This window comes from Apostichopus japonicus, chromosome 3 (genome assembly GCF_037975245.1).
Source record: "Apostichopus japonicus isolate 1M-3 chromosome 3, ASM3797524v1, whole genome shotgun sequence".
NCBI classification, from domain to species: domain Eukaryota; kingdom Metazoa; phylum Echinodermata; class Holothuroidea; order Aspidochirotida; family Stichopodidae; genus Apostichopus; species Apostichopus japonicus.
The window spans coordinates 7,423,973-7,448,312 of NC_092563.1; the positions used below are offsets into that span (position 1 = coordinate 7,423,973).

Sequence of the window (24,340 nt, forward strand, 5' to 3'; positions counted from 1 at the left end):
TATTGCTGAATGCCCTCCGATGCAATTTGGTGCGACAAAAGTGTACAATGGTGATGTTAATTTACTTCTAAAAAAATGTTTCCCAGGTGTAATTTTCTAAAATATTTATAAAACAAAGTTGGGATCATCTTTCTCAAGAAATTTTATTTCTCATAGGTTATAAATTTCTTACAACCAGCCTGTAACTGCAAAATGGTGTTAAAATGTAAATCCTCATGCTCATACATTTACATAGCTCCCAACTCTTGAGAAGGCAAATGCTGGTCCATGTCACGGATCGCCGTCCTGGGGGAGGGGTATAAGGGGAGGGGGTGTACCCCTCCCCTTTTGAATTTTTTGGGAATCCTGGTGATGCCTACATGTAAAATGGTGGCACTTAGAAAGGCTATTGTCACCCAAAATTTTCTGAGAAATATGCATTTTTTTTGGTGTAACATCAATAAATTGAATAGTAGGTGATAATTCATTCTTTCCCGTGGCATGAAAATGTTCGCTGCTCGCCCCAATGAAAAGAAATATAGGCTAATTTGAGGTTCAAATGATGCTGTAAAGGAGGTTTTATACTCTATTATGCTAGATGCTAAAGAAATGATGGTTGCTAAGTCAAAATTTGATGCAAATTTTTTTATGTATACTTGTATACTTGACAATTACAATGCGGATTTTTCGGACGCTTGTGCGGGTCAGCGGGTTTGGGTGTTAGAATGCGGGTCTAATTCCCGCGAATTGCGGGTCAGTTGGGAGCTCTGCATTTAATTTTAAACCAGAAAACGAAAAGGTTTAGACTAGTCTACCACTGCTATTCCTCTCGATTTTTTAATTTCCAATCATATGATTTAGCGGATGTTCGGAAACACTTTTTGGCTCACCTTTGGGGGGGGGCATGGCCCCCCTTGGCCCCCCCTTGGATCCGCCAGTGAAAATGGGAAGATATTTTCGCGGGACAACCCCCTCCCCAACTTCGTACCACCCCTCATAACTGAGCATAGTGCATCTGTACCAGTAGCCTACATGACTTTATTGTATGTACACAAAAGAATCCACAGATAAAATAGCCTTTTCAACATTTTATAGTTAGCTGTATTTTGGTCAATAAAACACAGGATATTTTTCAAGACATGTCACAAATAGTTCTGATATTCTCTGAAAGACATAACATACATACATACAAATATTATCTTGTAGAATAAGTATAAAGTATTGATACATGGAATTCTCTTCTCTTTCAATATGAAAGCGTACACATTTGCACACTCGCAAATAAACTAACAAATAGAAACAAACAAAAAACCAGACAGGAGGGATAAAGAACCTTCAAATGTGCAAATACTGTATGTTACTTGAAATTTTAAAGGTGCATATAGGTTTTCACTTTTGGCAACATACAATACAGTAGACAAATATAAGCACCATCCTTCTGTTAAATAAATTTGGTACAAGAAATCAAAATGAAAAGTATTCAGAAAAACAAACTAACAGCCTTCTTTTAAAGTTAATAATGTGTGGTGTTCCTTGTTTGTGTTAAAAGTAAATTGAAAAGTCAAAATTCAAGAGGTATTGCAGAACCCGAAACCTTCTCTCCCATTTATAACTTTTTTATAAATTAAATAATAAACCTGTACTTCAAACTGTAAGGGTTTATCCGGATATCAAGCCACGGGAGAGGAGGTGGAATGGAAACAGAGAGTGCTTTCAATGGGGATAGGGGATTGGGGGGGTGGGGAGATGATGTACCATTCCCCACAACACCTCCTCCACCTCTGTCCTGATCAACATCTGGGGATGATGTAAGACATGGAGATCTCACATTTTTAATTTATTTACACAATGCACTGTACATAGTTACACGACAGATGCCCACAAGGTTTTTCCACTAGTGCCACAATGATCATACCATCTATTTAATTTACAGAACTGAATTCAGAAAGTTTGGTAGAGGTTTTTGCTACCTTACCGATGACCATGACTCCTCTCACACAAATAATATTAATTTAATTAAAATATGTAAAACAAGGTATCGTTACCCTCAGATGGACTCTACATGCCCCCCAAATATTGCTCACATGTGACCCCCCTCATCCCCCCCAACACCCACAACAACAAGGGTCACATGTCCCAAGTGGAAAATACGATTAAAGAGGATAGGATATGTATCTATTTGTCCATGTCTGTAATGCAACGGACATGAAAGAAATCACAGATGTAAAGTATGGACATTGATAACCTGCAGACTAATTAGTAATGGTCTTATGATACGGAGTGTCTTCATCAAACCAACGCAATACCTATGAATTATCAATTTTTCCATCGAGCGTCATTCCAATATATGATTACTTGATAACAACAAGAATTATGTCACATGTCTGTTGTTTCTTTCAAATTGTATGCAAAGTTGAAATATTTTATACAACAGCACCATACATTAACTTTTATAACAAAATATTACCTTTATTTGTACCTTTGATTTGATATAGCATCCACTAATGGCCTGGTCGCGACCCCTTTCAGGGTCACCAAGATGTTAAGAAGGGCCGACAAAATTTCAGGAAAAATAAAAATTAACCAATTGTCGATACTTGTGGAAAAATCTTGAACATTACTTCAAAAGTTGCAAAATATAACATCACTTAGAAAATAAGCACCTTTAATTACATAAAACTTTCTCAAATGTGAGGGGACGAACCCCCTCCCCATACAACCCCTTCCCCCGGCCGCAACATTCACTGCTAGAGGGTCACCATGATAATCAAGGTTAAATTGGGGTCACCCAAGCAAAAAAGTTTAAATTCCAGGGCATTAACTGTCACTTTATATTCAAATAAAAGATACAAATAACATAACATTTTGTTAAATTAACAAGTAAAAACTGAAAATAATTGTCAATAATTGCTTACAAACACACTCTCTCCCTGTCACCCCCCCCCCCCCTTCCCTCTCCTTTCACCCATTATTCTTTAAACTGACAACTAATAAACAAGTAGAAATGTAAACATCTAATCAAGTGGTAATACTCGGCAAGTAGTAGTGCTTCTCTCTATCAGTCTACATTGCAAATTCCAATTTTTTCTCTATATACCTATATAGAAATATGAATACCCTAATGCAGGGGTGGGCAACCTTTTTGAATGTATGGGCCAGATATAAGGAGGGCAAAATTGGCTGGCCCGCACCTAAACCAACGACCTGCTGTTGATTTCAAACCTTAAACTGATTTCGAGGACTTTCAAGCAATAGGTGTGTGTACTTAATCTGTATTCACAAAAACATAATGTCAATAAAGTACAGTAAATTCTAAGCAGCTAGCTCGTTTTTTGTAATGATGTAAAATAGATTGATTTTTTCCCTTTCTCTTGAGACATCTCACAGGCCGCAAAATAATCACTGACGGGCCACATGTGCCCTGCGGGCCGTAGGTTGTCCACCCCAGCCCTAATGTAACTCTGTTTTAATAATCCCTAATTAATAGATGTCCAATCGAAAGGCTTGTTCTATCATGTTACTGCAAGGTCCCCCCCCCCCCCCGGCCCCCAAATCCCCTACATAACATCCTGTCAGCATTCACTGAAAATAAGCATAGCACTTTACCACCACTGCTATGGATGCTTACTTCACATTTACTGTGTATGCTAACACTAGACTAATGCCAATGGAAGTAGCGAGACTCCAACCTCAGAATGTATGGTCACGATATCTGGCAAATGTCTTTTCCCTCCTATCAGCTGACAACTGAATGGTGGTCTTTTCTGAGATGCTAGGAATTCAAAGCTGCACCAAGCTTTATATTCATAGGCTTTTAACTTGGCTGCAAAAATTTTTAATTTGCGTAAGACTGGCAACCATTTTTTAATAATTGATGTTTTTTCCCCATTTTTTAATGATTTTGAGATAACGAAAATGCAGCAATCTGTCATGTGAAATGGCAATCAAACATAAAAGGTAACTTTACAATGTGTTTAGTGAGATTAAAATATTGAAACAAACCACAAATCTTCATTCTCAAATTTACTGTTCTAACAATCAAATACCTTTCTCCCCATTTTTGACATCAAACACTTTTGTCATAAAACATTCTCAATTCATCTATCCCATACAGAGAAAGTGCATGAGTTGTACAAAATTGTCTTTCAAATGTAAGGTTTTCATCTCAATGACCCCTTCTCCCCTTCTTACATATTCTGTGTGAATCTGTCTCGCTGGGAGAGATGAGAGACTGGTTCTCCCCTTCTCAGTACCCATCAAAGACCTTTCGTGGACCTTTGTACCTGTTTCACGACATCACATCTATGCGACCGGGCTGCCCCAGAGGTTTCCCCCTAGGAGGCTATAACTCGTCATCCGTGTCGGAGGCTGGACCCCTTACCTCCGAGTACCACTGGTTGGTTAGATGTTTCATTTGGACGTGACCGTCGCGTAATTCCTATCAACAAAACAAATGGATGAATGAGTAGAGAGTTACCACCACTGATTGACTCTGGTGTCTTGATCACAACCATCAAGGAAATCAAATATGCTCGGACCTAACAATTGCCTGGAACATAAAGTATGAACCACTCAACAGTTGTAGTTGTTTATATTAAAATAGCATTCTCTCAATCAGAATTGGATCAACATCATCAATACCACAGAGCACAAAGCGCCCCTCACCTATTCCAGTCATTCACTCTACGGTCGCAAACACTACAATTCTCATTAATTTTTGCGATTCATGTCAGAAAATTAAACTAGGAAACTGATAAGACAAAAATGAATCACATTTTTGCCATAAATACTCTTGACATCCAATTTTTTCATTCTTTGAACTGACCTTTTGAGTAAATCTCCTCGTGAAGAATGGAATGAGGTATTTGGTGTCGAAACCAATGAAACCTTTCATGTTTGGTGTGATGTAGCTTAACTCGTATTCCTCCTCCGTCATTTCGGACAAGTGTTCGGCATCGACGGCGCTTCCCTGTCATGAGAAGAGACAACAACCCCATATTACACGTTGAACAATAACGAGAGATGTAAAGAGCCAACAAATATTTCGCTAGTTCTGGATTCAAAGAAATTTAGCTCAGACCAAGATCTGAGGTCTGCGGACCCAAAACTTGAGGTCTGTGTACCACCAGGCCCTGAGGTTCATGCACCCCAAGGCCCAAGGCATGAGCATCCGAAGACCGTTAATGCTGAGGTCCCTGTACCCGAAGGACTGGAGGTCTGTGCACTTATTAATCTGCTAGACTGTTTCAATGAACATAGTAAAGAAAAATCTTTTTAACAACTTGTTAAAAAGCTAAAGATGATATTTAATTTTTGTTCATAAATTGCTTCTTTCTTTGGCAAATGTATGAAAAAACACCCCTACCTTATCTATAAGAGATAAGGATTTAGAAAAAAAATCGGAAAATATTGCCAGTATTTGCTTGTCAAAACTTTGAGACTACATACCATTTCTTTTGTTTTGCTTAGAGTAAGGCCTTTCTTGGATTTACTTGTTTCTGCTCCAATACACTGTAAAAAAACAAAAAAACAAAAACAATATTGAGAGTGCTTAATGGTAAATGCCTGGCTACACATTCAACTATACATACACACACTGAGACCTACCCCAATCAGCTCATGAGACTGGTAGGTAAATTTTGGTTCTTTTTAAAGAACAATGAAAGCATATGGAAAATGTAAAACCAATGATTGCCAAACCTTTCAATTATTATATAATCATCATTTACTACTCACAAAATCTGGCAGATATTAAAAATGGTCTTTTAACTAATTTGAAAGGCTGCAAGGATACAAATAATAATAATCAGCAGTTATTTTTTTGAAAATCTGGCAGATATTAAAAATGGTCTTTTAACTAATTTGAAAGGCTGCAAGGATACAAATAATAATAATCAGCAGTTATTTTTTTGAAAATCTGGCAGATATTAAAAATGGTCTTTTAACTAATCGAAAGGCTGCAAGGATGCAAATAATAATAATCAGCAGTTATTTTTTTGACGCTCAAGCGAACACAAATACGGGAGAAACCCACAAGGGCTGATGGATTTCAACTTAAACGTCGGGTGGCTTCCAATCCAACATTCTAACTCAAATTTGGAATCTTTTCAACTTAGACAGTCATTTCAGATGGGAAACCATAGATTGCCCTTGGACAAAATAACCCACCTTACTATGACCCGACCGAGTATCGTACTCGGAACCTCCCGATTGCAAAGCCTCATTGCTTCAAATGCCACCGCAATATCCACTCTGCCACAGCATCGGTAATAAATAATAATAATAACAACAACGACAACAAATGACGACAACAATAATAATAGTATTAATTATTATTATTGTTATTACTCACTTTAAGGAGAGGAAGTGTGGAACCTCCCAATCCAAGCACAGTAAACAGTACTATAGTCAGGGTGGTGGTTACAAGCACATGACGTTTGCCTTGGTCAAAAGCCAGATGGAGGCTCAATGCGTAGGCGATGGCACCTCTCAAACCTGAGAAGATGAACGGAAATATGCTGTTATGGGGAGTGACACAAACACAGAGGGAGATGGGGAAGATATTGGATGGGGGAGGGGGTTGGAATGGTGCGCACGATTTGGAAAGTTTGAACTTTGCTAGGTAGGTCCAGTGAGCTTTAAAAGGAGTAATGCCCACACAATTTGGTACAAACTATTTTGCACTAAAGACACAAACACTGAGAAGTAATTCCTGTTCAATACGGAACTACTCTTCTCTTCATTTATTTTTGGATTCCGAGAAGTTGTGACCATGTGCTATGTGGTTTGGACTAGGTAGACCAGCCAATTTGATTGATGAGCCTGCTATGTTTATAAGGTATCTTCTCAAAAAACTTCAAATGGTAGAGAAATATAACTGGGATAATAAAAGATATCTGTAAAACCAATCTTGGTAAACTAACCTGTTAAAGCATAAATTACACTGAAGTTAATATCATCACAAATCACCATTTATACCATATCGTAAAAATTAGACCGATGAACGAGAGAGAACTCACCGCTAAACCACATGACAAATTGAATCTTTAGGCTGATTTTGTTGTCTCTGAATTTGTTGCATAAAAATGAAAGCGGGAAAATGTTCAAGGCTCTGCCTATTAAAATGAGGATCTGCAAAAAAAAAAAGGAAAATAAGTATAAGTGTCATCAATTATTTGCAGCTATCTGCTGTTTTTTTTAAATCAAACTTTAATCAAAATTTGGTGTCCAAGGGATATCCCTCTAGTGTCAGGTACAGACTCAATTCATGTTCAAGGGTTATCCCTCTGGTGTCAGGTTCAGACTCATTCGGTGTCCAAGGGATATCCCTCTGGTGTCAGGTACTAACTATTTGGTGTCCAAGGGATATCCCTTTGGTGTCAAGTACAGACTCATTCCATGTTTAAGGGATATCCCTCTGTAGTCATGTACTAAAACATTTGGTGTCCGAGGGATATCCCTTTGGTGTCAGGTATAAATTCATTCCATGTTTAAGTGTATCCCTCTGGTGAATGAGCTTGATTGCTCAACGAAATTGGGAACCAAAATACGTGAAAACGACATCCCCATATAAGCTTGGTACGATGATGTTAGGAATATTTCAAATTAGGAAAAGATTGTGAATGCATCTGGCAACAGGGTAGTGAATGATGTCATCATGATATTGAGCAGTAAATGTTTTTTCACTTTTCTTCCAACAATTTTAAATTGATTCAAAGTTGAAAATACACTATCCATTTTATTTCTACTGGTTTTAAAAACTTTAACTTGCACAGTTGGACGTACCCCATCCAGCTTCTCTGAATTTGCATCAATTGTATCGCAGCTTATTATCGTAATGAAGCAAACTAAAGCAAACGAAAACAACACAATGACAATTGTAGGAAGCTACTTACGATACTCCAAACAACCAAGGAAGTTTCGAAACTATGATTAAAGGTAGGAATAGCCAGTCCCAGATATGCAAACACACATGTCTCTGTTGGGAGGAAAGAACATGAATAAGGTAATATAATATGACAACCCCACGTAACTGTCTGATACGCCACAGACTATACAAAAGCCACAGTTACTCAGCAGAAAGACTTATGTCTTTTATTTGCATTTGATGTACTAATATGATAATGACATTTGTAATGTGTCGGTATCCGTCAAAAAAAAAAATGCTCATTGCAGTGAAAGAGGAAAGCAAGTAACGGACAAACTAGAAGAGAACTAAAGGTAATTTTAGTCAACTCAATTAGAAGTTGTTAGAGTTCTACCGAAGCTTAAAAGTGCCATCAACATAAGAAAACTTTGCCCCAATAAGTCAAAATTTTTCAGTAATTTGTTTAGATAACAAGATAGTATCTTATATATACGAGATACGATAAGCTGTCAATTAAACATTTTGCAGAAATTGTTCAATTGCTCAGTTGGAATGAAGTGAACCATTGAACATTTGCAGAAAAATGTTGTATTGACAAGATATGATAAGTTGTCAATTACAAATTTTGCAGAAAATTGTTCAATTGCTCAGTAAAAGCAACTGAGCAATCCAAAATTTTTCTGATTTTTGATAAGATATTATCTTGTTTTCTCTTACTGAAAAATGTCAACTTATGGGGCAAAGTTTTTCTTATGTTGTTGGCTCTTTTAAGCTTCCGTAGTTTTCAGAGTAGATTTGAAGGACACAAGAGAATGAGCGAGCTTAATGGGTTCAGGTAATTTTGTTCAAAAGATGCAGGGCAGTAAAGGCAACACAGGTTTCCCCACCATCTGTCGATGTGAGTATGTGTTTATCGGTTAATGTGAAGGGGGACCTCTAAATCACAAGACAAATTAATTGTCATCTCGGAGTTGAAGCAATCTTCTATCCATATGATCTTGCCAAAAGAATGTGTGATAACGTACTACATGGTTAATATCAGCATACAATGCTTATTGTAATATAGTTGTAAAAATCACTACATTTGTACAAATCGACGGAAAATTCACACAAAATTCATCATTAGGAAAATCCAGATAAATAAATGAGACAAATTGAATGGAGTTGTTCTCGTTGATTTGATCAATATTTTGATGCTAAGTGATATCACAATACAATAACAATATTGGTTATTAGCTTGACTGGCCAAGATTCATTTCAAATAGTTAACAAAAGTACAATTTCTCATACGTTGTTTGCTGTTTATAATTGTTTAACACTAAAAAAAAAGTTATCTGGGCAAATGAAATGTTGAGGAATCATTAATAACTCACTCACTAACCTCAATTAAAACAAAAGACTGTTTACGTTTGATGCATTACAACATTATTTCGTTTAACGTTCTGTAATTTGGTTAGCTCGAACACCGAAATGCAAAAGTCTATTTGAAGGAATGATAAGCGATCCATTTTCTGGTGCCTTGTTAAGTAATAAAGCAGGTTAACATGGCTTTACCATCTGTCAATGTTAATACCAAGCCTCAACGACACACTTACCTGCGAGAAAGGCTAAACTTCGAAACGTCTGTTGAACGGTTATCTGATTAACCGGAGATAGGTTGAAGTGAGTATAGTGTGACATGGTTATACCAGCAAATAAAACTGCCATGATACCTGTCGGAGAGAATAAAACTTAAATCAGGACTCTTAAGGGGGGTCAAGGGGGTGGGCAAGGGATGGGGGGGGGTAGGTGAGGGAGGGAGGTTAGGTTGCCATAATGTGATACAAACATAAATCACCAAGATACAGGTAGAAGACAAACCATATTAAACAGACTCAACCTCATGCATTCAAACCAAAGTCTTACATGGGGGGGGGAGGTATAGTTCACCAGGAATACCAGAGATTTTTAGACAACATACAAAATAAAATTTCAATAACAACTTAGCATAGATCCTGTTCCAGGACCATGGTCAAACCATTACCGATATTTCCACTTATTGACATAACTTGGCCAAATGTTATCACTCATTCATACCATATGATATTCATGACTTTGGGATTTCATTTTTTGGAGTAGCTGGTACAAAATTTTAAATGAAAGTAATCAATTAAGCTAATGGACTGCATTGTGACTGGATAATGGCTGGTCAAGAACATTAAGATTCCATGCAAAGTCACACATGACATTTCTTGAAAGCCAGCTTTGCAGTCCAACTCCAACAGTATATTATACTACTGTATGACAATGAACCAACCACTTTAGTACTTTAGGCCGACCATGTTTACAAACGAAATCTTTACGTACCAGAAAGTTCCACTCCTTCAGCCAGTGAGTATGGTAGGTATGAAAAGATCAGCATAATTCCAAGTTCCAGTGATGGAGTTGACCTTAAATCAACAGTTTTCAAGAGGTGAGGTTAAGCTAAGGAAACCAAACAAACATTTAGGCATACCGTATTAAACAGTTATGTGGGTAATTAACGTTTATAATGCCTGCAAATTGAGAAATAAAATTTCCTGGTGCTGAAAACTTGTAATAATTGGAAATTTAGTTTCCATCTACAGAGATAAGTTAGGAATATTCAAAATATACATACTTCCATCATTATAAAAATTGCCAACATAAAACTACTACTCGGGGAGTTGTCATGGCAACATAAGATCTAGCATCATACTGAAGCATGGAAACAGAATATGTTCTTAACTTGTTTAGTGTCACAAGAGATATTTAATTCAGTTAATTCTGCTAATAGCTTACAAAAAACAAAAAAAAGTTGAAAAAAAAACCCAACACAAGAACTTGACTTATGGCACTCTCATAGCATATTTTCCAAGGCAAAGCCCAATTTGCATATAAAAGTCTGGGCTGAATATCTTACAGTCATTTACATAATTATCAATTCGGACAGAGAGAAAGTCCTTCGTATGTAAGACACATTGCCGTGGTTACTAAAGTGAAATAGAGGCGGATTTGTTGTGTAATGCACTAATAATAATCATAATAATATATACATTTAAATAGCGCTTGACATAAAAGCATTTGTTCATATCAACTACTATAGTACAGAAAGGTGAGGGCATCTTCACATGTTATTATTATTTAGTTTCAATTTCCTGATCCAGTTTACTTGCTCTAGAACTAACACTAATATTCATCAAGTCATTGGATTTTTCAGCTGGGGAATAACAAGGAGCTTGAAGATGCAATCCTCCAGTCTACCCCCCCCCCATTGACCCCTATCCCCTCCACGACTTCGCAAAAGTTACATGAATTACACTCGTTGTTAATATGTAACATGCACATGAAATTCTTCTTTTCAACCTAAAGATTTCATTTGTGCTCTCCCATCCCTGGCCAAACATAATCGGTACAATCCTGTTTGGTTTAGGGCGGAAAGGAGAGAAGTTACCGACGTTTTCTGAGTAAATAAAGGATATGAAAGCGCTGGTTAACCCCGAGAGGGTCCCTATGGCAGCTGATCCAACAAACATCAAGAAGAAGGCACTGAAGATACCCCACGCTGCACTGCCAACTGTGAGAGATGCATCAGCTCCCTTCATACTCATCACGGAACTGAAAAAAAAAACAATAACATTAACAAAGCAAGATTAATGGTTATAATTCAGCTGTAAATATGGAAGAAGTGTACAGAGCACTTGCCATAACAAACACGAACATCCTGCCAAACGTCTTTCAAGGATTTAGGCAGGGTATCACACAACTTCCACAAATGAACTTCAACGAATAACACAGCACTTTCCGTAAGTTGAAAAATACAAAGCAACCTAGGCTCATTACAACACTAACGCGCAATATGTGATCCTTGTGTTCCCTAACATCCTAGTCTGTGCTTTGCCGGTATAGTTCCAATTTTAAGCCAAAACAATTTTTTTTGGAGACATTTTGGGTGCCCTATTAATTAGCTCAGGAGATCCTTGATGTGCTAAAAATGAAAAAAATAAAAAAAATTCATACTGGGAGTTTATTTATACCAAATGGTCTGGCCAAAATTTGTGAGGGGTCTGACATTTGCCTATCTACACAAAAAATTATAATATTAATCATGATTATATTAATAATGATTAATTGTGATGTAAAGCCATCAGCATTTACTTACTTGGATAGAACAATGGATACAGCATCGTTGAGAATACTTTCACCAAACACCAACATGTTGAGCAGTGGAGGTACATCTAGGGCTCTAAATATGGCCAGGGTAGCAACCGGATCTACAGCTGAGATGAGCGCACCAAACGCAAAGCTCTCTACCAGATCAAACTCGAAGGCAACATCGGCCTGACGAAAGGAAACATGAAAAGGAAAAGAATTTGACAGCTGTTACAATTCTTTGTTAATGGGATTTTTATGTTGGCATCCTCTTGGTTGAAAGTATGAAAATAGAACATGGAACACAGAATAGAACACTTAACTCCTAGGTAATACTGCTGTATTCTGCTATCGATTACTGTAGACCAGGGGTTCCCTAACTGGGGTGCATGAACCCCCAGGGGGTGCGTGAGTCCATCCCAGAGGGTACCTGAGACGTTTCTGAAAGCCAAAACTAGAGTACTTTTTGATGAACTAAAATCTGATATATCATATAATTTAGTAATGTACAAAAGTCGTACCTATCGACAAACTCTTTTCGCATTCCATACGCATATGTTGCCATATTAGTACCATACCGTGCATGTAATAAATAACTGAATTAGAAACAGACACAGGCCGCATGGCTTTGGTGAAGTTGGTGTACGCATGACAGTACATTGTGAAGATAAAGAGCTGATCTTGAAGTTTCCAAATAAATATATGTTCATCTCTTTTTTTTTTTATTAAAATATTATACAATGAACTTGATCTTTTACGAAGCACTGTTATGCGTATTATAGTATAATAATAACTCAGATGGTGTCTCCAAAAGTTGGGGGTTCGTGGACAACTCTGACATCCACAGGGGGTTCCTGGGGGGATAAAGTTAGGGAAACCCTGCTATAGACTGTAAGGATACACAACCATAGGGACAGGAAAACCGGAAAATAAGGTTCTCAACAGAACGAGGAACAGAAAATGATACTCATCCAATGTTTGTGTGGAGATGTGCTTCTGGTGAATATTAAAGATGAGCTTGTAGATCTTTGAAAAAGGTTCTTCTGTTTTTGCCGAACGGGATTTTTTGAATGTGTAAAAAGTAAGTGGGCCTGACGTTTCTTGGTTTCTTTCTTCTCTCCACCCTTTGTCTACTAATCCTCTTTCATCAATCTCTTTTGTGTTCACCCTGCTCATTAACCTATCTGTATTCTGTGCTTGTATTTTGTCCCTTGTAGTTTCTGTTACTTGTCATTCAGCTGCTGAAGAAGATCCTGCTAGGATGGTAACGTCAGGCCCACTTACTTTTACACATTCTCTTTAGTGCTCTCTAGTGCAGTGGTTCCCAAACTTTTCAAGGCGGGGACCCCATTTCATGTAGCGCCATCCGAGCGCGACCCCAAGTTTGTGTCTCCGGAATAATGAAGTTGTGCAGGCCCACATGTACCTGTAGTACAGTACTGTAGTTGTATGTGAAAACAATATAGTGAATATACAGAAGCAGGGTGGCCAGCGACAATTGAGCAAAAAACGCCAGATTCACTCAGGAAAAACGCTAGAACGGCCGCTAATAAAACCCTAAATATGAGTTTTCAGGGTGAATTTTGTAGGATTTTGACTGCGAACGTTCAAATTCGGGTAAATTTTGGGTACCCTCAGATTTTTTTTATTATTTTGAAACAAGCCTGCGACCCCACAAGAATTGCTTCGCGACCCCAGTTGGGGTCGCGACCCCAGGTTTGGGAAACCATGCTCTAGTGGATAAGCAGTTGCTAACAGTTTATGTTTTATTTTTATTGGGATTTTTGAGATAGAAATTTCAGCTCTCATTATGTGCTCCGAACACTTTGGGTGGTAGAATGATAAGGAGGGCGGTAGACCGGAATGGGCTAAACACCCTAAGATTATACTGTGCTAAAGGGTTACCAGGTGCTTTTAGACACTGCAGAGTGAGTCTGTATGTTTCATGATAACACAGGTGAGCGAGGGGTGAAGTACATTTAGCTTTCGAAAATTTAGTCTACATCTAATCTAGTAATTCTATCCGTTGTTTAATCAATATTTTCTTAAATGAAAAAATATAATAAAATTTGCAATTAATTATCGCCATTCAGTCTAAGAGCTAAAAATACCTCCCACGACCTCTTAGCAGGAATTCCCACCCCCAATATCAATTGACACAATCCTAAAGTCATCAGGAAATGGAATTTGAAGAGAAATGCAGGTAATCCTTACTACATAATAAAGCAAAAATGTGCAACAGATATTTGACCAGGAAACTATCACCAAAGTTCAAAGAGTATTAAGTATTACAGTAAAGTTTGCTAGCACAGGATTCAGACCAGATGTTTTAGTTTCTGCAGGAAATGATATATTTATAAAGACTATCCTGGGAATTGGCTCTCCACATCCTGAGTCCTGGTTCCTTGTTGTTGCCACAACTTGTACACTATTTACTTTTCCTTTTTCCGCCAATCATGTTGCAAACAATTAACCGTCCAATGGGAAGACAGTTCACAAGCCTACACACATCCTCACGTATTGTTTTGATTTTAATATAAGTGAGTCTTGGTTTATTACTCTATAAGTTATTTCGTTCCATCTAGAAGATGAATAACAAAGGCACGAGTCACGAGTCAACGTTGATGACACTTGTTATGTGTTTGGCCTAAGATTGCGGATGTCACATGTGGGGCACTTTAATGGGAACAAATTGGGAGATAACACCATTGTGTGAAACTCTTGGCTAAAGTCATATTTAACAGTTAAAGCTAGAAAACTTTGACGAGCAAATCATGTTCAAGGCTTACACAATAGTACTGCCATTGTTGTTGTTGTTTAATAACATGTAGAAGTAGTACAACCAGAAAGCTCCAATAGTAAAGAGTTTTGCTCTTAAACAAACTCTTACTCACAACATCAAATTACCCTGTTTCCAAGGACTGTTGATAAAATGTTATCATCAAATACATGCTATGAAGCTTTAAGTTTATGCTTTTAATATAAATTTAACTACTAAACAGCCAATCCGTTCTCTTGTGAGGTGGTATTATTTACTTCCTTACATCCTGCTTTCCAAGTTTGTTTGCCTCTTACCCATGCCAGAGAGTCACTTGTTCACTTCAAGATTGAAGTCCTTAAGATCCTCCCACATGACCACACAAATACCCCACAACCTTTTTTATCCAATGCAAAGACTATTAGTAAATATTCTAGATACATCCACCTGTGTCCACCTACTGCTCAACCCAATAATTAGCTGAGTCACACAGAGTTCATTTAATACCCCTCTTCAAAGAGGTAAGTTTTCAAGCATTGTACTTGTAATATAATCACTTTAATAAAGATCTTAGATTTCAGACTTGGGCAAAGTTCATATGCCTTTCTGAATTTGTCCTGTAAGAGCAATTTAACTGTAATCAAAGAATATTGTTGAACCACAGAATTTAATAAAAAATTTTGACAGGAATTTCTGTCCACTTCTCGTATATGCCCTAAAATGATTGCCACTTAATTTCCCAGAGCAAATAGAAACAAAACAACAGAAAAGATGATAATTTAACCAATATTTCTGCCGAGAGTGAGACACTGTGCAGTGGATAAATGTACCTTGCCGAGAAGAAACACTCCACTACCGACGACAATCGATGAAATGATGGTACCAAACACCGCAAAGACAAGAATTGAACCAATGTTCTGGAAAAAGTTACCCTGTGAAATAGGAAAATAAATAACAAAATAAAATATTGCATATCAGTTAGCACGGTATATATTTGCTCTTTCACTCTTGATCATGAGTTGAATCTCTCAGTACTAAGTATTATAACGTACAGGCTGTGTTTCTTATATCTCTTTAAGTAAATAGTCTTCAGGATCCTGTTATACATTACTTTAAGTTTGCAAACAACTTGTTGCTGGTAACAGAGAACTACAGTACCCAGGAACTGTGTGATGTAGCTGCATTCAAGAGGAACCAGGGCTTAAAATATATCACATTAGATTACTTTTGTGCAGGTGGGATATATGGTAGAAAGGACACCTGGCTGTGGCCAATATTAATTCATCTAGTATAAGTAAAATACTACAGATACAATAACTGCATCACTTCAACAACTGTATAGTGACATATATGTGTTTTTAAAGTTTACACCAACAGTATTCTCATTGTTTTATGGAAAACAACTTGTATCCTTAAAATTGCTATGAAAATACTGTACTTCTCAATGCCAGAGAGTTATAACTTCCATGAGGGAAAAAAAAATGCTTATTATATATAAACAAAACTTCATTAAATATTATAGTGTTAAAATGTAAATTACATGGTGTTTATGTTGGTCAGGAAAAAATTAGCTCTTCCTTCCTCTTCCTACAGTTCATGTATACAGAACATACATACAGACATAAACCCATACAAACACACACAAATACACATATAAACAGACCTTGTGTAATGAATATCCTGACTCAAAGATAATCGGTGGGAGCAGTAGCATGAAGAACATCTTTGGATCCAAAATCTCATTTTGCTGTTGAAATAGGATGGAAAAAGAAGATAAAGTACTTTCTATAATGCAAAAATATAACAACAACAACAACTGCACAAGAACTACAAAAAAAAAAAATACCCAAAATGGGTTTGGCTGAGTTTGTTCCACTTCACAAACTTGAACTTTGGATAAATGTGTACTATTTCATATGCATTACAGAGCACAATTTAAAAAATATATGTATTATAGGAACTGTCATATTTCAAACGTAATTACATGATACAGCTGTGTTTTTGATTGAGTGTGTGTATTAACAGGTGTGATGGTAAATGCAATGGATACTACTGTGTACTACTCAAACTGCATACTATTGTACAGTCAATATATAATGTACAATGCAGTTTAAAGGTCCACAGTGCTGTCCCGAAAATATGCTAGAATTTCAACATATTGGTCACTCATAACAGTCATCTTGAAACATAATTTTACTGCCACCCTCAAAGCACTTGCCCACACTTAGTAATATCTAACATGTTGTTACAAGTGAAGTCTGGGAATATTTTAGTGGGTACTCTATTATTATAAGTACTGCTTAACATTAGGTAACATGAAACGGTTTAAGCAGCTCTAAGAGTTGATGGTAATATCATGTAAAACACCATTCTCCATCTGGAGGTTATGACTTAGATAAAGGAATACCGTTCAGCCCTCTATGTTCTATGCATGAACAGCATTCTACCATTACAATGGGGTACCAGCAACTAATTCCCCATATGGTTCATTGCTTCCACAAATTCACACAGTAACTGCATTGGAAGCCATAGCACATAATTTGAGATAATAATGACAGATAACTGCAATGGAAGCCATAGCACATAATTTAAGATAATAATACTGATAGATAATTACAACGGAAGCCATAGCACATTATTCGAGATAATAATGATAGCCTTTTTTTAATACACATTCAAATCCAATCTAAATTTAAACATTTAATGCCTTTCTGTGCCATTCCCCCCCCCCCCCCCCAAAAAAAAAAAATTCAAGACAATTTTAATACAATGGCTAATTAAGTCAACTTTTATTACAAATGTCAAAATGTCTGCAATTTTCACAAGTTGCTTCTTCTGTTACTAGTTGTTACTATTGCCTGGACAACAAGATGTTGAGGACGCATTTAGGATTCAATAAGCACAAGTTTGCAATTTTCATTCATTTGGTTAGGAGAGTCTCCTAGTTTGGTCAACTGCAGTCTTAAACTTTGAGCTGTATTCCATGGGCTGATAAAATTCCTGACCAAACACAGAAAACTGCTTCTAAATACTATGGATTCCTTCTGTAGGCTAGATGTCACTGTTTTCAATGGCATTTTTCCTTAATTGTGTCGTTCTGAGAAAAAACTTGCATAGTCAGTGTTCCACTTAGCATCTGAGCTGACCCTTTCACCAACTTGAGCTTGAGGTATAGTCCTACAGAAGCATGCCTCTAATGATTAATTAGGCTTAGAATGCTTACAAACCGATAGAGTCTTTTCTTCCTTCCAAGGGCGGCGGAAGCACTTTTAATCTGGGGGGGCACCGACATCAAAGGGCACTTTACAGAAATTCGATTGGACTGATGCAGCCTTATATTTAGTACCCTTTATAACTCTTATTGTATTATCTTATTTGTGTATACACATCACTCCATCAATGCCCCCTCCCCCCCTCGAAAATATGCATACTAGCAATGCAATATCCAATGTGCAAATTGGGAAACAAGGAACAAGTTTTCTTTTGAGACAAAATGAGGTGAAATCATGCTAATTGCTAATGTAGGAATCTTCCGAATTAGAGTTTATTTCTTGTTAATATCTTAACAAATTTTTTCCAGTCGAAATAGCTTTGAGTTTGACCCACAGAAATTCATTAAAAGTCAGGGGTGTATCCAAGATTTGCAAAGTTGTATGCACGCCTATCTGAGCGAAGCGCCACCATCGGTTGGCGCGGAGCGTATACTAGAAAATTTTTGGTTTTACAAACCCCTCAGATGGCCGGAAACGGCCCTTCCCGAGTGTTCATTCTGGTTCCCTGGCCTCTTGCTAACTTGAAACACCTCAATTTTTATGTAGAAAAAGGGCACACTTTTAACCTGGGGAAAAGTGGGGGGCACATGCCCCGTGCCCCCCCGGTTCCACCGCCCTTGCTTCCTTCTGTTCATCGCAACCAGTGTGACTTTTCTAGATGTGTGTCTACCTTTATAAAACACCATTTTCAATTTATAACAGAAACAATTTGAATTTAACATATTAAGGATGATAAAAGTTTTTGAGAACTGACCTTTATATCATAGCCTGTGATCTTTTCTATGAGCAAGGAGATCAGTCCAATGAAGACCCCCAAACAAACTATGGCAACACTCTCTGGGAGGTAGTGAAACTTAAACTTTATCAGCAGATTTACCATAAGAATACACAAAACTGTAGAGGAAAAAAAAAAAAAAATTAATTATTAAAGTAAGACTCCATGTAAGCATGAACTAGTATGAGTAAATATTTCAGTAGACCTCAGTATATAATGAAAATGGCTCAACAATATTTGGATGCTGGACGTTTGAGCAAGAACAGAAATTTTGAGGACCATGGTGTCATGATGTGTCAGTGGCATCGTGTCATGCTAGTTATACATGCCACGTTGAAGTGAAAGTTCCATTGAGTACAGTACTACTGTAGCTACAGTACTCAACAATTTACAACAATGGAAAATAATTCATCTACATGGGAAAGTTGGGAGAGACAGAGGGGTGTGGGAGCAAGATGCCAATAACTGCCAAACATGTGACTAAGTTTGAAAGGGTCCAGAGGAGACCAACTATGACCCACATCACCCTACCCCACTCCTATTCCCAACTGGGATCAACCTTGACACAGAACTTTCTTGAGGAACTAAACACATGCTGTACTAACACTAATTACACAATGAGCAGAACACATATTCTGGTGCATCTCCATAATAAGATAATTCACATAATTTGCAAAGACAACAAAAAGAATTTTATGATATACGTTTCTTAGTAATTTTGAGCAGAAACTTTTGTCTTTGTTTTTAAACAAAACTGACTTTTAAGCTGATATGTTCCTTCTTGTTGTTTCCCCCCCCCCCCCCAATTCACTCCTGTTCTCATAGCTCTCGTCCACCCTTTATCTCCACACCTTTCTGTCTTTGTCCTGCACCAGTTTATTCCCTATCCCTTCCCTTAATCCTCTCTTTGTCCCTCCACTGTTTATCTCCTACCTCTCCTCTTCCCCTTTCGGTTTCTTTCTTTCTTCTCTCCATGCCTTGTCTACTAATCTCCTTCCATCTATCTCTTTGTGTTCACCATGCTCATTAACCTGTCTGTATTCTGTTACTGTTTTTGTCCCTTCTGTTACTGTTACTTGTCATTTAGCCTTTGAAGAAGATCCTGCTAGGATCAAAACGTCAGGCCAACTTACCTTTACACATTCTCCTACACAGTCTTTTTAGTGGATATGCAGATTCCAACAGTTTTATTTTATTTTGATGTTCCTTCTTCGATATGAAGGAACATTTAAGTTTTGATGCCGTCCAATTGAAAGAAGATTTTTCTTACTGGGGGGGGGTGGGTGGGGGTGGGGGAGCGGTTCACACGCCCACACAAGAATGGAATATGGTTGGATTTGCTTCTCTTTAACCCCCCCACCCCAAAAAAAAATAGTAAGTAATTTTTACCTAAGACCACAAGGATATAAAAGACAGTCAAACTTTCCGAATGTTCCTTCTCTGAAGATCCCTTCTCAGGGAGTTGAGCATCTGCAGTTGTCCTGTGAGGAGGTTGCTTTGTGGTCACGTTAGGAGTTGTGGTCACAACAGTTGTGCTTCTATTAACATCTCTGTGGATGACATTTCAAAAACTATATGTTTAATAAATTAATAGTCAATATAAATATAAAGCATGTTGATGATCACATGAATCTACTACAGAGGAGTGTGAAGAATATATCTAGGACAAGAAGGGCAGGGCAAGTTGCTCCACTCTTTTTCTGCTCTGAACGGGACTAGCCCGAGCTTTATCAATCCCCTCGTGAGAGGTGGGGTAAGGACAGCTTAGCCTGGGTAAACATTGACAAATGTAAATAAACAATTGCCTTCAAGGGGTGTAAAGTTGGGCGATGGATTTTATTCAGTTGTGGTTTCCGCCTTGCTTATTTCTGTATCAACATAAATTGTGTTGTATCTTCTAAAATTGGTTGTGTGTACAAAGGACCGATACAGCAAGAATGAAGGAATTACGTAAGGCACAGCTGAGTAGTACACAGTGTAGCTGCCCGAATATATCCTCACACATACAGTATAAATTTTGAGCTCTGCCTTCTTGAACACTTCCAGATAATCGCCAAAGCCCGTTATTATTATTAACAATATTTTCCTGTACAACATGTCGCAGGAGACTGAACGAAGTATGTGGTTGGACGATGAGGCTTTTGCATTGCTTGGCATTTGGTGGGATGCAAGTATTATGTAGTCAAAACTTGGTGGGACATGCCGCAGAGTTTTCGTTCCACGTGATTCAGACGATGGTCCAAAATAAAAAATACCACAACAAGCAATAATGGTGAACGAAAGATATGAGGTGATATGATCACCACGACCACCGTTTGGGTAAGGACCAATTTTCCACCATTGTCAGAAATGCATTATCAACGCTAGGAATCATAATGTACCACATAATCTTACAGCTGATCATCAGGGATGTACAAAAATACTTTTTCTTCAAATAGTTATGCAACTGGCCTACCAGGTGAGATGAGTGCATTTCGAGCCAGCATGAATTGATCGAGCTACAAAGGTCGAATGTTCTAGACCTACCAAGCCTAATCGATAAGCCAAACTTTCGTAAAAGCACACCAAAACATTCCACCAATACGTTCCCTACTAATATATCTGAACTCTGTATTATAAAATAATAAAAGGAAATGTATAAAGATATACTGTACATGTTGCTTTGATAACTACTAAAAACAGATAGTCTTATTTGCATTCTCGATTGCATTTATAAATACCTTGAGATCGAGTGTAAAAGCCCAGGCTACAAAGGTTGTGCCACCGTAAAGCGTTTAGTCTACACGCCATAACTTCTATGATGCAATTACTTACTAAGCAAAATACACTGATAGTGGAATTTCCTGTTGGCAGCAGTTTTTACATCAATGTCAAGTAAAATGGTACAGTATAAAACAGGTGCGGACATCGAGTTGCAACAAAACCTTTTGCACCATGTCTCGAGACAGATCCTCTGGCATGTTTAATGCAGTAGGCAAGCACATTCGTGATAGGCATGTACAGTTTGCACGCGAGAAAAAGAGTACGTATTACCAAGGACTTAGCCAAGACTACTGGCAACCCTGCTCAGGAGGGCCCTATGCTAAATTACGTCACACAAAGTTACCTGGAACTCCTACTTCCTAGGCGATACCACCATTTGAACCAATTTTGAAAGAAAAGTAAACAGATGTCAAAATACTTACGACGGTGTATCTGTGACTGATGTAGATATTGGTGACTGCACGACTGATGGTTTCTCTGTATTCCTCTCTGTATTAGCATTGGCTCCATCTGCCACTGCACATATTACAGGCAGCTGAAGGCCTACTGTTATGACTAACAGTAACACTAACACTGTACAATATAAACTAGGCTGTCGACGGAACAGCGGATCGCCTGTCATTGTCATGTTTCTTAAGATAAGATGAGCATGGAATCATAAATGTCTACTTTCAAATGTGATACTACCTACTGATGACGCAGACAATTGGTGTGAGAATTTGATGTCGCTTGAATCCCACAATCTATTTCAGGCTGACGTTGCACAACCTATGATCACTTTCCCGATTTGTTCCTGTATAACGCGTTGTGCTTTATAATATTGAGAGCATTCCATGTTTACACTGTCCTAAACTTGTTGGCGGTCTCTTGTATACGTTGCGTTGTAATATTGGCCTGCATGAGCGTTGTATGTTCAGCGAGCGCCTTGCAGGACATTTGGAATATTGAGCAATAACCGTAACAAAAATAGCAAGAACAAAAACTAACACATTGCGACGATTCATCGGTTACGTACAAGTACATCGATCGAAATGAGCATCGTTTCGTTATAATTAAATGGTTAGGTGATATCAACAATTCGATGTTGATATCCTCAATTGATTATATGATATCATGAAAATTGCAGATATCTTCAATGCGGACACATCGGCTAAGTATGAGATGAAATTTAGTAAGTACTGATATCACTCGATTGTTGAAATCATCATGATTGTTCAATTCCCGAATTCCGCATAACAGTTTTGACCTTTATGGCATCTCTTTATGGCATCTCATGGCATCGGCCTCGATCAATTTTAAAATTTGCCATCTAACCTTAGTCTCTATAATCCCTGTCTACGAAAAAGGTTTGTTCAGCACTTGCTGAATTGGTGATACCAACAAATAAGTGTTTGCAGATGATCTGCAAACAATATCATATCTGATATTATATTAATGATATTAACAATTCCAACGGAAAAGCCTCGGATAGATAATATGACAATGATTTGTTGATGCTCAGTAACTATTTGTTCATATCAGTAAATGAAGTGCTGGTATCATCATTGGTAACAATAGCAAGTATTTGAAAATATCGGCAATTATTTTATATCAGGTAAGTTGCTGATAACCAGAGATAAGTTGCTGATATCAGCAACTATAGGCTGATATTGTTAATTTATTGGTGATGTCGTCAATTGACCATGTTGATATAATGTATTTGCAACATCACTGACTCATTTGCATTTAATAATTGCAGATCTGCAAATCCCTGATATCATCAAATAATTGCGAGTAGGCATACTACCAAACTTGTTGATATCATCAAATTATTGCTAGTAGGGCCTATGCCTACTAGCACTGGCGGATCCAGGGCCTTTGTTTGGGAGGGGCCAAAGTGGCATTAGAGTGATATGGGGGAGGGGTGTAAGGGGAGGGGGGCCCCTCGCCTTTGGAAAATTTTCTATTGCTGAATGCCCTCAGATGCAATTTGGTGCGACAAAAGTGTACAATGGTGATGTTAATTTACTTCTAAAAAAAATGTTTCCCAGGTGTAATTTTCTAAAATATTTATAAAACAAAGTTGGGATCATCTTTCTCAAGAAATTTTATTTCTCATAGGTTATAAATTTCTTACAACCAGCCTGTAACTGCAAAATTGTGTTAAACTGTAAATCCTCATGCTCATACATATACATAGCTCCCAACTCTTGAGGCAAATGCTGGTCCAATATGACAAATGTCAATAGGTATATGAGAGCGCAATAAAATAGTCAATAATCGAGAATAAGTAAAAAGTAGTGAAAAGCTGAAAAGGGCGCCAGCAGTCCATTTGAGTCCGTCCGGGAGGGGGGGGGGGCATCCGCCCCCTGACTGTGTATATATACGCTCCGCCGCTAAGTAAGGGGATGTTGGAGAATTAACTGGCTGAAATGAGGCAAGTCATTGGCCTAAGACGAAGTTGTGTTATGTTTACCGGTACTCACACTCACTGCTTCCACTTTTCACGGGGCGTGAAGACGCGGTTGGGGTGACAATGTGGTCTACAGCCAGGGGACGGGCCGAGGGTCCCCAGAAATTACTAAAATTATTACACCTATATAGTATACGTGTGCATCGGACAGATCGACAAGTATGCATTGAAAAATGGGCAGATGCACGTTTCGGAGCCTTGGTAAATATTGGGGGGGGGGGGGGGCTTATCATGCATTTGCCCCCTCAACTTTTTCATTGGGGGGCTGAGCCCCCAAGCCCCCCCCCCCGGTTCCGCCGCCACTGCTGGGGGAGGGGTATAAGGG

At 37.9% G+C, this 24,340-nt stretch overlaps 1 protein-coding gene across 1 annotated transcript; it reads right to left on the reverse strand.

The window, feature by feature from the left end:
- Window positions 1–1,696: 1,696 nt before the first annotated feature.
- Window positions 1,697–22,479, reverse strand: LOC139961794 (sodium/hydrogen exchanger 8-like). The gene is made up of 15 exons (XM_071961313.1): window positions 21,986–22,479; window positions 20,190–20,350; window positions 18,780–18,919; window positions 16,417–16,500; window positions 15,584–15,685; window positions 12,006–12,184; window positions 11,326–11,461; window positions 10,193–10,298; window positions 9,442–9,558; window positions 7,875–7,957; window positions 6,999–7,110; window positions 6,332–6,474; window positions 5,428–5,490; window positions 4,805–4,948; window positions 1,697–4,417 (listed from the first exon to the last, which is right to left on the reverse strand). The coding sequence occupies exons 1-15, from the start codon at window positions 22,189–22,191 to the stop codon at window positions 4,322–4,324; spliced, it is 1,872 nt and encodes a 623-aa protein (XP_071817414.1). The 5' UTR covers window positions 22,192–22,479; the 3' UTR covers window positions 1,697–4,321.
- Between the last annotated feature and the right edge of the window lie 1,861 nt (window positions 22,480–24,340).